Here is a 14744-nt window from a genome sequence, read left to right as displayed (position 1 = left end):
GTTGGTCCAAATCTTGTTGTGTGATGCTGTTTGCAGTGAAAAAGGTCCCAGGGAAATCGAACGATGAGCTCCAGCTAGACTCGAAGAGTGAGCTGGAAACCAGGTTACATGACGTTAGCGGCCAGCTGAGCTCTGGGAAGAAACCAGGCAGAAAAGGTTGGTGTAGTGCAACCTTGTGAAGTAGATCCTTGGGTAAAATAGGTTGGAGCCAAGGTTAAATTTATTTGTGCATATATGTATTAGCTTTAATTTTGTGGTGCACATACCTCTCAAGCTGCAATGTGATTGGCAGAATTATGGTTCGTGCTTGCGGAAGAGTGCGGCTTTTGGTAGCATTAGTAAATTGACTTGATTGGTTGCATTTGGCTGCTATTTCAACAAGTGTGCGGCTTTATATTGGGTCACAGTTATTTAAAATCATACAGTTGAGAGGTATGGTGGTAATCTCATCAGTATTTGATTATTCGATTGAAGCAGGGTTTTAATAGTGGGTGTACACTACAGGTAATCATTCACGTTGCAATTATAGGTAGAGGGTAAGACATGATTATCTGAAATTTGTTACGAATAGCAATATCTACTTTATCCTGTGTTATGCCTACAATGAGCAGTCAATATTAATGTTTTATTTTCAGAAAATTATTTTTTGCAGTTGATGTAGCGTCATAAACTACTGGTTCCTGAAATCTTTTCTGCTAATGAAAAATTGTTTGTATACAAATATTTAAAATTGGAAATGAGTAATGCACTGGTAAAAATGAAACCATATCCTTTAAAGTTTCAGATCAGAGCAGTGGGATTAATATTTTCTCCTGGGAATCTTCCAGTGTTGTACACCTGAACCCAGAAATGATTTTGCGGATTCAATATTATAATAGGATGTCAAAAACACTGGTTTCTATACACATGGCAGCCATCAATTTAATAAAGCAAACTAGTTTCTTTCCTCCACCTCTTGGCCCAGGAAAGAAATTGGGCAGTGCATTGTTTATCTAAACAGTATATGTTTGAGTTATAGGGAAAAGTTAATAGGTGAAGGCTTTATTCTCTAGAACATAGGAGAATGAGGGGAGATTTGATACAGACATATAACATTGAGTTGTATTGATAAGGAAATTGCAAACAGGCTTTTTCAACTGAGGTTGGGTGAGACGAACTAGAGGTCATGGGTTTTGGGTGAAAGGTAAAATGTTTAAGGAGCATAGGGGGAATTTCTTCATTCATAGGGTGGAACAAGCTGCTAGCAGAAGTTGGTGTGGGTTTGATTTCAACATTTAAAAGAAATTTTGTTGGGGGTTAGAGGGCTAAGTTGTGGATGCATGTCAATTGGACTGTATAGGATAATAGTTCAGCATGGACTAGATGGGTTAAAAGCCTGTTTCTGTGCAGTTATGTTCTATGACTATGTGCTCTCGAGAAGCAATACAACTCTAACAACCAATGTTAGGTGCCTTGAAGCATTTGTCACTTTATGCAGTGCCTCCTTGTACTGTAAATTGATACCCATTGCAGGTCTGTGCTTGTTTCTACAGCAGTGGCCAGGATTAATTCTTGAGATGGGCAGAGGTTGTTGGATTAGTAGAGAGTAAGCAGGCTTGATCTATACTATGAAGGTGATCCCATTGAAGCACCGATCATGCTATTTAAAGTTGATAGGTTGATATTTCTATAGCCACAATCTCAAAATAAGATTCTTGGTTCTGGATTGAAATATATTTCTCCACTGAAGTTGGTAATTCTTTGGAATTCTTTATCCAAAGTATGGATGTTGCTATGAATGTTAAGGATATCAAAGGAAACAAGTGAAATGAGGTTTATACAGAAAAGTGACACCTAAGTGAAAGATCAGCTACTATTGATTGGGGAGCAGGCGTACGATGGCATAGTGGTTAGCATGGATGTTCTTACAGCCCATGGCATCAGTTCAATCCTGGCATCCTCTAAGGAGTTTGTACATCCGCCCTGTGGAATACATGGGTTTCCTCCCATTGTCCAAAGACGTATTAGTTAGTAAGTTAATTGGTCTTTGCGAATTGTCCCAAGATTAGGCTAGGGTTAAATCAAGGGTTGCTGATGGTACAGCTCAAGAGGTTAGAAGGACCTGTTCTGCATTTTATCTCTCAATAAAATGAGGAGTGGGATAGCTTGATCTTATTTTATATTCTTTGTCAGTGTCTGCAATCTTTGGGATAGAAGCTGGATTTTCCCTCATCTTTTGATGTTGATTAAATTTGCATTTAATTGTAAAGGATCACACTCCAGTGTCCCAAAAGATAGGATTTTTCACTCAATGTAAGTGGCTGGTAACGAGCTACTGAAAGTACTGAATGAGACTCTTCTCATTGTTTCCAGTTATCACTGCTTTACAGAGACGCTCAACTTTTGAAGGTTGAAGTTTATCTCTTTTAGATAGTGCACAGTTAAAGCGAGATTTGGACATTCTGCATAATTTAAAGGATATGATACAGAATCACTTTTTTTGGTAGAATTTGAGATCTTGCAAGTAGTTTCTTAAGAAACAGGCTTGTCCTCAAACCTGCACTGTTTGAAATATTTAGTTTGTCATTTTTGGAATTAAGTTGAGAGTGAGATGTTGCCTAATTTGGAATTCACAAGTGTGAAGTTTTGTAGCACGTCTCATTTTGCTGCACTTCTAGTATTGATTAACGAGATATTTTTACAAGTTTTAAATGCTTGGATCTAGTGCAAAGACAAAGATTTTGTTTATAATTTCCTTCTGTTTCCAGAAATGTTATAAACCTCACTGAATTTTCCCACAACTGCCAATGCTCCTTTTCTACTAACTATGAGGGCACAAAAATGAATTGCACTTTGAAAGCTTAGGCTTATTTGGAAGTGTTGTGGACCAGAAATCAAATCCCCCCCCCCCCCCATGATGAGTTATAATTTTAAACATAAGAATGATGGAGGACAATAAATGAGGGGCCATTGGGGGGGGTAACAGCATCGAGTATATTCTCTTCCTTTGTGGACAGACAACAAGTAAGTGCTAAAGATGAAGCTAACTCTTTTGCCATTGTTTAGTCAAGAGTGCTAAACAGATAATTTATCTCGGCATCCTTCGAAATTCTCACCATCATTGAAGCCAGTGTTCAACCTACTTGATCATGTGATATTGTAAAGTTGTTTAGAGCTCTGGCAATCATTAAGGCTGTAGGTTTAGAAATCACTGTAGAATTATGCCTCCAGCCAAGCCATTCCATTATCATTACAATATTGACACCTGCCTGATTGTTTGGAAAAATGACCAGGTATGTCCTGTTTATTAAAATTTTTAAATCTTGCATATATAGTACTATACAAAAAGCTTGGGCACGTGTGTTTAAAAAAAAGTTCTGTAAAGTGAAGATGCTTTCAAAATTAAAGTTTCTAAATATCACAATATTTACTAAAAAGCAGTTTTAAAAAAACTAACTCAAATCAATGTGAAAATTACTTCAATTTTCTTAAGTACATTGTCTTGCAGCCTTATAAGAAAGTCAGCTGGTAGGTTGTTTGAAGCATCTTGGAGAATTTGCTACAGTTCTTCTTCAGACTTTGGCTGTTTTGTTTGCTTCTGTCTCTCCAGGTAATCCTAGACAGTCTTGATGAAGATGAAATTGGGGCTCTGTGGAGGGTGTATCATCTATTGCAGGATGACCTCTTTCTTTTCACTGAAAATAGTTCTTTATGACTTTGGCAGTGTGTTTGGGGTGATTGTCCTGCTGCAGTATGATGATGGGGCTGATCTTATGGCACCTTGATGGTATTGCATGTACTTATGCTTGTACTTAGCATTGAGGATTGCATTAATTCTGACCTGTCACCAACTCCATTTGCAGAAATGCAGCTCCAAACCTGCAAGGAACCTCATGCTTTACTGCTGGCTGCAGACACTTATCCACGTAGCACTGTCCAGCTCTTCCACAGACAAACTGCCTCTGATTTGAGCCAAAAATTTCAAATTTTGACTTGTCAGTCCAGAGCACTTGTTGCTATTGTTCAGCACCCCAGTCCGTGTGTTTTTGTGTGTAGGTAAATCTCTTGGTGTTGTTTCCACTTCAGAGGAATGGCTGACAGGAACTCTTCCATGAAGACCATTTCTGACCAGACTTTTCTGGACTATAGAGGGGTGTACTTTGGTTCCAGTGGTTTCTGTGAGTTCAGAACTGATGGAAGTGCTGAACTACTTCCGACTTAGAAGGGACGCTAATTTGATGCATCGCTCATGTGCTGCACTCCGTTTTTGTGGTTGATCACTATGCTTCTGGTCCTCAACTTGCCTGTTTCTTAGTGCTTCTTCAGAAGAGCTCGTACAACACATCTTGAAACTCCTGTCTGTTGCAAAAATTTTGCTTGGGAGAGGACCTTGCTGATGCACATTGACCACCTTGCATTTTGTTTCTATGCTCATTCTTGCCTTGGTGTAAGAAGTGATGATTTGAAGGTTAAACAGTTACACCTGGCACACACTCATCTTTTAGTTTGGTTGGCCTTTGCCCAGTTGGATTCCTTCTGCACCTGTTTCTGTTTCATTTAATTAGTTTAGGTCATTCAGCTTATTATGTCATTGATCATTAACACCTGTTTGTTATCTTTGTTTAATCATGTACTGGGCTATAGACCTAAAAAGTAATCAAGCTTTTAGTCTGAAAGTGGTGTATTCCTTATTATGTTACTTTAATTAAATACAAAAGTTTCTCAACATTTTTTTTGGAAATCTAAAATTTGCTCTCTTCTAAATACTCACGATTGCTCAAAACAAAAAGTAAACCTCTAAAGCTAAAGTTTTATTTAAAAAGGGTGCCTAAGACTTGCACAATACTGTAACTGCCCATTCAATCTACACTCAATCAAGAAGTTGAAGGTGTCGTCAACAGTGCTAGCGAGCAGCTCTTGCTCACCAGTAGCATATTGCTGATTTGGATTTTTACCAAAGTCACTTTGCTTCAAACTTTATTAGAGTTAGTTTAAACATAGACCACAAAGCTGAATTCCTGAATTGAGAGTAGCTGCTCATGGCACTGAGGCAGCAAGGGCTAACCATCTTGCAGTGAGAAGGATTACTGTGGCTTTTGGAGGTCAGTTGTTGTAGCCCCAGGATATTACTGTAGCAGTTTCTCAAGGTATTATTGAAGGTCCAGCTGATTCTTCAGAAGGTCAGAAATAGAAATGGTTGCTGAAGATGACACCATCTTCACTGCAATTTGCAATTCTTTGGTGAATGAAGCAGTCCAAGCCTGAATGCCAGAAATATTGGGACAAGGTTCAGACATGGACTGGTGGTGGCAAATAATATTTGTACCAGAAGAAAGAAAGTTCCAGACAATAACCATTGTCTGAATAGCTATTGGTGGTGTGCAATAGTTATTGCTGTGGCTGACTCCCCACCGACACACTTGATCAGAAGCTTAGCACAGCCAGCCACATCAGTGTTGTGGAAACGAGAGCAGCTGCAATGCTGAGCATCTTTTAGTGAGTGACTTGCTTTCTGACACACTTATTGTAAGGTCTAAGTAATTGTCAACACTTTTACTGGATTAGGTGTTACAGAGTCTACTATCTACAAAATGCACTACAATTTCTCATCTAGACCACTAGTACAACTCTTCCCAAACCCACAGCCTTTGCCACCAAGAAGATGAGGGCTTTGGGCACATGGGAACAATATCCCCTCCAGTTTGCCCTCGATGCACACCATCATGATTTGGAAATGCATTACTATTAGTTCATTATTTCTGTCCCAACAGTGGAATTTCTTTACCAAAGAAATACAAGCAGTTCAAAATATCAGTACACTGCCAATTTTGAAGGGCATTTTGGAACAGACTGATTTCAGGCGTTGTCAACAATAAATCCAAATAAAATTATGTCCTCTGGGCTCAGTTCCATGTATGTGCTGAACTAACTTACCTCAGTCTGAAGGATAGGGTTACTCTAATTGGCTTTCTGCCCCAAGGCCCAGGTTTTAATTTTTATTGTGGGAGGGTGAGTGTGAGAAGAATCAAAGGTCTTGTACTCCCTAGTTACTTCAACTGAAGCGTTAGACTGGATAATGAGGTTTTTTCAGTAACAGGTCCATTGTTGATGAACATCAAAATTCCACTCATTTATGCTCAAAGAATAGCTACTTGGCAATGATGTAAGATTGTGGCTGGAGCCATATTATAGGTCGACATTCAAACAACTGTACTCTTCAGAAGTATTTAATTGCATACAGAAAGTGCCTTGGATATTGTGCCCTTGAATCGATGATACAAATGTTATTTTTCAAAAGTCAGTGATTTAAGGAACAACCTTGGTGTACAAAATTCTGGTCTTTTTTGATTACCTTTGTCTAGATTATGATCCCGGAAGTGGAAGTGTTAACATGTGAGGAACATTTGATTCTGAGCCTATATTCGCTGGAGTTTAGAAGAATGGGGTGGGGAGGTGTTTGTTATCTCAGTGAAACCTGTTGAAAGGAACTAGATAGAGTAGACATGGAGAGGATGTTACCTATGGTGGGGAAGTTGTGTACCAGAGAGCACAGCCACAGAATACAAGAGCATCCTTTGAGAACACCGAGGAATTTCTTTAGCCAGAGGGTGGTGAATTTGTGGAATTAATTGCCAGTGGTGGTGGTGTAGGCCCAAGTCATTGGGTTTATTTAAAGCAGAGGCTAATAGGTTCTTGATTAGAGTGTCAAAGGTTACTGGAGAAGTGCTCCTATGCCTTATGGTCTTATTACCCTGTTTTAAGTTATTTTTTGTGGTACTAGTAGCTTTTCTGGATACTATTTATTACACTGCAGTGAATCTGTCTGACTATTTGTATTTATAAATGTCAAGTGAAAAGACCCTGTTGTGATGGAAGTTACAAATGACTATGCTTAAAAATACTTAATATAAATTATTACTGGTGTTGGGTCATTAAAAAATGAACAATTCAATAACTGGAGATGAAATAGGGAATTTGTTAAAGTAATTTCTCATAGAAGATAAACATTGCAAGGAATAAATTATTAGCAAAGATTTTGAGGAGTTTTGTCTACATATTTTGAAAATGGCTGTAAATAGTGATCAAAGTATATTGTGGCCATGCCTACATAAAAAAAGGATTAGTATGTTCTTTGAGCTAATATACTTGAGCATCATGATTAATATTAACATCCCTAACCACTGGGTACGGTTCAATCTTGTAATTTAAATATAATCTTGAAAATTCTTCTCTTTATATGGATCAAACTAGCCCAAGGATCTGCACATCCACTATTCATATCAGAGAATTCTTGCTAACACTGTTACGCTGTCATTTTCAGAAACACGCTAGGTATTCTATTGATGTTTATGTCAAATATGTACACAAGCTGCCATTTTGTTCAATTGGTCTCCTGTCCCCTGCAATTAGAGATTTTTGCCATTATAATCAGCAATCTTTTCTCTTTCAAGTACCTTCTTTCTTGATCACATAGGAACCTTACCTTAGGAATAGTGTTCCTTTCACTTAATGTTAAATGTGTCTCTCATGTTGTAGCTTGCATACCATGCATTTTAAGACAGGACTGTAACTGTATTTAACCATTAACCTGGCTGTCTCCTTTTAGCCACTACTGCAAGTCCAGTTTAAAAACAGCAGGAGACAATTAGTTACAAATTTCATGCTATTGACTTTCATTGTTTTAAGATCGATATGCATCAGTGACTGAGAGGCATGTGGTGTCTCATAAAGGTATACAGATAAAGAGCAGGAAGGTAATTGTAGAGTTGTAAAAAGAAAATCAGTCGACTGTACCTCTTCCTAGAGATGCTGCCTGGCCTGCTGCGTTCACCAGCAACTTTGATGTGTGTTGCTTGAATTTCCAGCATCTGCAGAATTCCTGTTGTTTTTGACAGCAGCTTGCCTTGAGTTTTACCATGAGTATTTAGTCATTTGAATGTGTTACTTAAAATGGGCGAAAGTTTGCTCATTGTGTTACTTCGAGATCTCTTCAAAGTACATTAATTATCAAAGAATGTATACCATATACAACCACGTGATTCATCTTGGAGGCACCCACAAAGCAAAGAAAAACAAATCGTGCAAACAATAAAAAATTTATATAAATAATACACAGAACATGAACTGCGAAGCCCCAAAAGTTGGTCCACAGCCATGGAGCCAGTTCAGTGCTGTGGCTGGTCCAGGAGGCTGATGGCTGCAGAATCAGTTTACTACTGAAGTTGGTAAAGGCTCATGAAGTACTGAGCTGAACACTGGTTCGTCCCTCGCCTTCTGCCTTCATGTCTTTATCTTTTTAATGTGGCTTGACACTTAAATCAGCTAAACCCCAATTTGCTTTTTGCTTTCGGACTCGGGCACTGCTTCAGTCCAACCCCAAGTCTGCTCCAGTAGTGGCTACCCCAGCCATATCTACATTCTCGAGAGTCCAGTTCATCAAATCCTTCAGTGTGCTGCAAAAATGCCAGGTCTTGCAGGCGGTTCAAAAGCACAACTCCCAAAGGAAAATTACAAGCTGTGGGTTGCAGTGATCATGGTTCAGAAAAAGTATATTTATTAGTTAATAGTTTTATTAGCTCTCAGCAAAATGTTGCCATGTCTTGCCAGCGCCATCTTGGATCTTTTAGGGAGTTAACTTTGGATGACCTGGAATGTTTGTCCCTTTGGGCAGAGTACAGGCATAGTTCCTTCCACTGTCAAAAAAGCAGTGAAACCTGAAATGCAGGAGGTTTCCACATCCTTGGTGCAATCTTCAGGTGCATAACTGTGATATGCAAATTAATTATAATTTGTATGGTTTGGATTATACTGTAGGAAAGCATTCAACCTAGGGTTCTGCAAATGGTCATTAACATCTGCTCCCTTACATAGAAATTCTGCATCTCTTTAAAGGAGAAATGAACTTCCAGGACAATGAAGGACAAAACCTGTGAACTGCCTGCACTACTGTATCAGATTATTTTATTAATGAGCATTGTTATGTCTGTAACCCAATAGCTAAACCTGTGATTTGTTGCATTTAATGGTGGTTTATGCTTTTTGTACCCTGTTAATGTAAATTGAAAAACACTGACCGGTTTCATTTTAAATTTTTAACCTGATTATGCAATTAGTGGAGAAAATGTTTTTTTTATGTTCCACTATTGGGTTATTTAAGCTGAAGTAGATGCAGTGGTATCATGATTGGAATTCTGAATGCTGAAATATCAAGTAATGAAGTCTGGTTTTGGTAATTTATCACTGTCTCTGAGAAAAACTTTTGGATTTGAAATGCTAGGTTTTTTTAAATGATGCCCACCAGTTAATTTAGTCTCCCCAGTTACCCTTTTTAATTGTTGATTCCAGTCCCAGATAACAAATAAACTCTTAAATTGTTTAGTGATTCATGTAACCTAGGGAAATGCTTAAAATCAATTTGCTTCTTAACAGAATGTAATTTATTTTACTGGTTAACAATTCATTTCAGTAAACCATCACAAATTGTAGTAAACCATTGATAAAATCATTATGAAGCCAATTTAAAATAGTGAATATTCTTTAGTCAGATGAACTGGGCACCTGCATAATCCCTAGTGCAGCTGTTTGAGCTCCTTATTCAGTTCTCTTTCACACAGGCCTTTTTATCTTTGTCTCCTCATTGAAATGAATCAGAAACTCTTGTAATGGCTCTGTTCTGTAATCACTGTGGACCCTTTTAGTACCTCTCATTTGTTAAAATACTTGACTGGCAATTGTTGAGCAAACATGAGTGATCAGAAACAAAATATTTTAAAGGCTGAAGCCTTCAGCTTTTGTCCCTGCCATTAATATGCCAATTGCCTATTGAGCCAGATTTTAGTATTCTTTTAGCCTGACCATACCTGCTCCATTTCCTAATTCCACCTCTAACTTTGACAGCAACACTTCTTCAGGTGAAATGTTGGGTCATGCTTTTATTATCTCTGGACTTGACTTTCCTATGACATCAGGCCGGAATTTCATTATTCACTAGAAATAAACTTGTGGTCATCTGAAATTCTGCTACTTCCTGTTTTATTTTGCAACACATTCTCATTGCTCTTTATCAACTGGTTTCTAGATTGATACGTCAAAATTAACTTTCTCAACTTTTCAAATATTTGGTGGCTTAAAGAAGTTGAAGGATATATGGGGTCAGGAAAGGAGATTGTGTGTGAGGTAGATGTTCAGCTGCCATGGTCTAGCTGAATGTTGGATTTGATCTGTAAATTTACAGCAGAAATAAACCTAAATTAATGTCACTGATGTGATTTTTGCACTGCTGTAAATAAAACAGTAATATAGCAACTTTGAGACAATGGTATGAAATTATTAAAGGGACTGGGAGCGAAACCTATAAGTATCAATTATTGTGAACCATGTGCAAAGTTAGGAACTTTAGTTGTTAGAACTATGAAAAGCAAAATAGGAAGATACTACATATAAATTGAACTTCTAAATGCTTGGAATCATAACAATATAGCTACATCAAAGTAGAAGCTTTACCATATCAATGAAGGTTTTCAGTTAGATTCAGCATAGCTAGCTCTTAGACTTTGGAATTGAAAAAAAAAACAATGCTTGTCAAGCTGATTGGATATTGCTTGGACCTCAGATCTTGCTGGTTCAAAGGATTAAAAAAAATAAAACACTGCCTGCTCCCAATTTAAAATTTTCGGTGTTTGGACTTATCATTAATCCATAAAGAAGAGTTCAAAATCAAGTAAGAATATTAGAGCACCAGTACACCAAGAATTTGAACTGTTATCTAAATTGATCACTTTAATGTGAATGCTAATATTCTATGTAAAGTCTTCTCAACTTGGAATAGCATGAGAATGATTCTTCTGCTATCCTTTTAATTATTCTGAAAGAGGGCTGGGAAGTTACGAGAAAAATAGCTGAGCCCAATTCTCTGTTTCCTGTGATTATAATTTTTGCATGTGATTTAGATGTGCAAGTGATGCTGTATCACGTAACTGTTACTTTTCTCATTATTCCCTATCCCCTTAAACTAGTGAAAAATTGAATTAACTCATTATAGGTTCATCACATTAGAGTTTAATTATTTCATTTACCCAGAATAGATTTAGCTTACATGTGTCATAAAAGGAGAATGGTTTGTTTCATGCTCTGCAGCAAGAAGCAGTGTTCCAAAATGAGTGTATTCACTCAAATGTGCTCTAAGATTAAATGTATAGTAATTTGGGTTGACGTACAGTACTGTGCAGAAGTCTTGCACGCATATATAGTTTGAGTGCCCGAGAATTTTGCATTGTACTGTATGTAACAAGTATATCAGTTAAATAGGAAGATGATTGGGCAACAGAAATAAGAGGACTTAGCTTTGTGTTAGTTCAATAGTATTGTGCTGGAAAGACATAACATACAATACTGTGCAAAAGTCTTAGGTACTATACCTAAGAATTTTGGACAGCACTGTAGTTAATTCTTAAGCAGTTTCGCTTTAATTTTGTTGTATCTTCAAATTACTTCAGTTATGAAAAGTCTAAAGTATGGATCTTGTTTTTACGTTCTTAAGAATTATAGATTTTACAGTATTTTGACTTGTGTCTAATGTATTATATGCAATGTGAAGCAAGCATGTTAAGAAATAATTAACTTTGATTAACAGCAAACTAAACAGCCCAGACATTATAGTTTTGAACTTTAGTGAAGCCAGTTGGTTTCAATATTGACAATTGAGCAGTCTTTTTACTTGCACAATAATTCTCTTTGTACAGCTGAGAAGCATGACGTAAGCATGGATGTGGGAGGCCCCTCAAGGATGAGAAGCAGCAGCAGTTCTTCTGAATCAGACAGTAGCAGTGACTCCAGCTCCTCTGAGAGCAACGACTCTGAAACAGGTTAGCGTCAATTCTTTCAGTAATTGAGCCTGTTGCTAGCCTGGCGCTGGCAAAGTCTGTTTCCCCCTGCCCCACGTACTCTGTTTACCACCCATCGTAGTTTTCACAAACGACAACCAGTGACTTCTAAATATCACTGCAATACATACAGTTTGCCAGATTAATGGAGTTGGAGCCTTTTGCCAGTAGTTCCTTGTGTTAAAAAGAACAACATGTCTGGAAGAGATTCTAGCGCTAGTCTGTTTAAGCTGCATAGACAAAGTGCAATAGTACTGACAGTGACCATTGAAAGCCATAAAAAGAGCTTGAGTTGCACTTAAATTAGAAAGCAGCTTCAACAGAGAAAATTGTTTTGCTCTTGGAAAAACAGGATTGTTTTTTTTCTACCTCGTCTTTTGAAAGATCAACGTTTGACTACCAGCAAATGAAATTTCCTTCACCTGTCTAAAAAAAAATTATGAAGGATTTCTGGTCAGGACATGCATATGGAATGCTGTTTACAAAACATGGTTTTCACCTGTGTGCAGTTCGTGTAGCATTTCAGATGGTTGGTGCTAACACTGTTCTGTGGTGAATGGGGCAGGTTTCAAGATATTCCCCCAACTCCATGTGCACTGTGGACTCTTGCGCAGTAAGGTATATGTGCATTTTCTAAATTTGATTATATAAACAATAAGAGGACAGCAAAAGGAGGAGAAACAAACCTGGTGGGCTGCAGATTTTTATCCTTTCAACTGTCACAATTGGCAAAATTATCTACATCCTGCGTTCTACTACTACACCTTCATGGCCGTCGACTCAGTGAGATTTCGCATAAAAAGCAAGTAAGCTACTTAATTATGTACCCTTTTTTTAACTATTGTAGAAAATACCCAGTTAGTTAGTTGCAAGGCTGTCCCTTTAATCTTGGAGCCAGCTGTTTCAAACTTTGCTTGTGTATTTTCTCTTGAATCAGTCATAGTTTATAAATGGTCTTGTAATCACCTTAGGTATTCCCACCTAATTATCATTTCAGAAAAAAACATTTCTGCATATATGACCATATCAGACCTTTGTTACTGTCATTACCCATAACAGTCATTGCTGAATATTTGAACTAAAATTCTATTTAACACAGTGACCTGTTTGTTGTATTGCACACTCTATTAAAGAAACAAATGTTAACTGTACAGGCTTTTATTCATTCAAGAATTCTCAAATCTGAAAATTGTTTGAGACCTTTCACTCAAACCTTCTGACTCATCCCTGTTCTGCATTCTATATTGTTACTTCCACTCTCAAAATGGTTCGAAATGCTGGACTAGAAACCTATATTTTTTCGAAATGTTGAAATTTACCATCAAGATTTCTAGATACTTGTGTTGTAGTCTTGTCAATCATTTCAAATTTTCAACTTTTTCAGTTTAGACCTTAGGAGTTCTTTAGATGACCATACCCGTCCTTTCCTACTCCAAAATCCAAGTGTCCTGAAATCAAAGTATTTGTTCCACTGAAGTGTCATTATGCTGATGAAAAAATAGGCTTCTAATTAACACCATATGCACCTTCAGTTTACAGTGGGTAAATTTCATTATGTACATTAGTTGGACGTTCAAGATTTGATCACAACTGTTCTAAGGGGCTCTTGCTTTGTGTGTTTAATATATCCAAGATATTTGTCAACAGTTTTATTTTTGTAATGTGCACTCCATTATCTTGCGTGTTACGGTATGTATGGTCTTTGGATGCTGTGATTTCTTACACAAATGCTATCTTTGAGATGAGTGATTTTTTTTTTAGTTATAAGCTGTACTTTTCTAAAGATTGAATTGTGTAATAGCCACAGAGTGCAGAGTTTGCAACTGAGAGGTCAGCCGGCTGAATATTACATGGTTCCTCCTGTGATTTCTAGTACAAGTGGGGGTCAATCTTGTATCAGGGGCTGGGTCACAGATGTGTTTGTATGTTGGGTTTACTCTACAGAGTTGAGAAGTCCAAAACCATTGTTTGGAATTAACTCATTGACTACACTTAATAAAAGAGCTTTTCCAAGTACTGGGAAACTTTTTAAACCACCACATAGTTCAGCAAATATTGCATCGTATATTTTGTTAGATGGCCCATAGCCCAGTTATAGAAGGCTAATTTTTGTGATACTGCAATCTTCATTTAAACAACAAAGAAAGGAGTTTCCTAAAGATGTACAAAATGTTGTGAATAACCTCCAAACATTGGGAGTGTGCATATGAAGCCTTGAGCTCAGATGACTATAACCAATGTAGATTTTGTGGTGTGACTCAAATTTCCAAGTTATAAAGCAATGGATACGATGTTTCTAATTAACTACAGGCTCTCTTTTTTTCTAGTGATCGAGTGACTGAAGCTCGTACTTTGTATCCATTATAGATGTTAGCTAATTTGATCACTAGGAGCAACACAACTCGACATGGTTCTGTTTGCATCCTGTAGTCCATGCAGATGATTACACATTTGCCACAAGGTGTTGCAGAAATGCTTCCAGGGTTTTGCTGTTTTAAAATGAATTTACTGATACCGTGCCTGATGTTAGTCTGGTTGAGATCAAATAATTAATATTCAGTCCTGGACTAGTTTAATATTAATGGCTTTATATACGGGCAAGAATTTGGTTTCGGCTGCTGATCAGTGGGGCCCAGTTTCAGTCATGCACGTACACATCATGCACATAAATATGACATTAAAATGTGATCAGATCTGCAAAATAAATGGCAGACTTGGCCTTGTTAGTCAAACTGGGAAATATTCCACACTTGCCACAGTCTTAACTCTCACAAATGTTATAAGTATCTCCGTGTTGAGTTACTCATCTGGATTCTTGAGAAAAGAACACTGGAATAGCAGAAGGAGAATGTAGAAGTTTAATTTGAAACCAGCTCATGCAAT

General features: G+C 37.5%; 1 protein-coding gene across 8 annotated transcripts in view; it reads left to right on the top strand.

Moving 5' to 3' along the window:
- brd4 (bromodomain containing 4) overlaps positions 1–14744 on the top strand; it is a 182634-nt gene that overhangs the window by 126950 nt on the left and 40940 nt on the right. For 7 of the 8 annotated variants that reach the window (XM_063035892.1, XM_063035888.1, XM_063035890.1 and 4 more), the window contains 2 exons: positions 37–156; positions 11721–11843. In XM_063035892.1, coding sequence (XP_062891962.1) covers positions 37–156; positions 11721–11843 — 243 coding nt within the window. The remainder of the gene's footprint in view (positions 1–36; positions 157–11720; positions 11844–14744) is intronic. The other variant, XM_063035893.1, reaches the window with a different exon arrangement.

The sequence above is a fragment of the Mobula hypostoma genome, chromosome 29 (assembly GCF_963921235.1).
Source record: "Mobula hypostoma chromosome 29, sMobHyp1.1, whole genome shotgun sequence".
NCBI classification, from domain to species: Eukaryota; Metazoa; Chordata; class Chondrichthyes; order Myliobatiformes; family Myliobatidae; genus Mobula; species Mobula hypostoma.
This window is presented reverse-complemented; position numbering and strand designations above follow the sequence as displayed.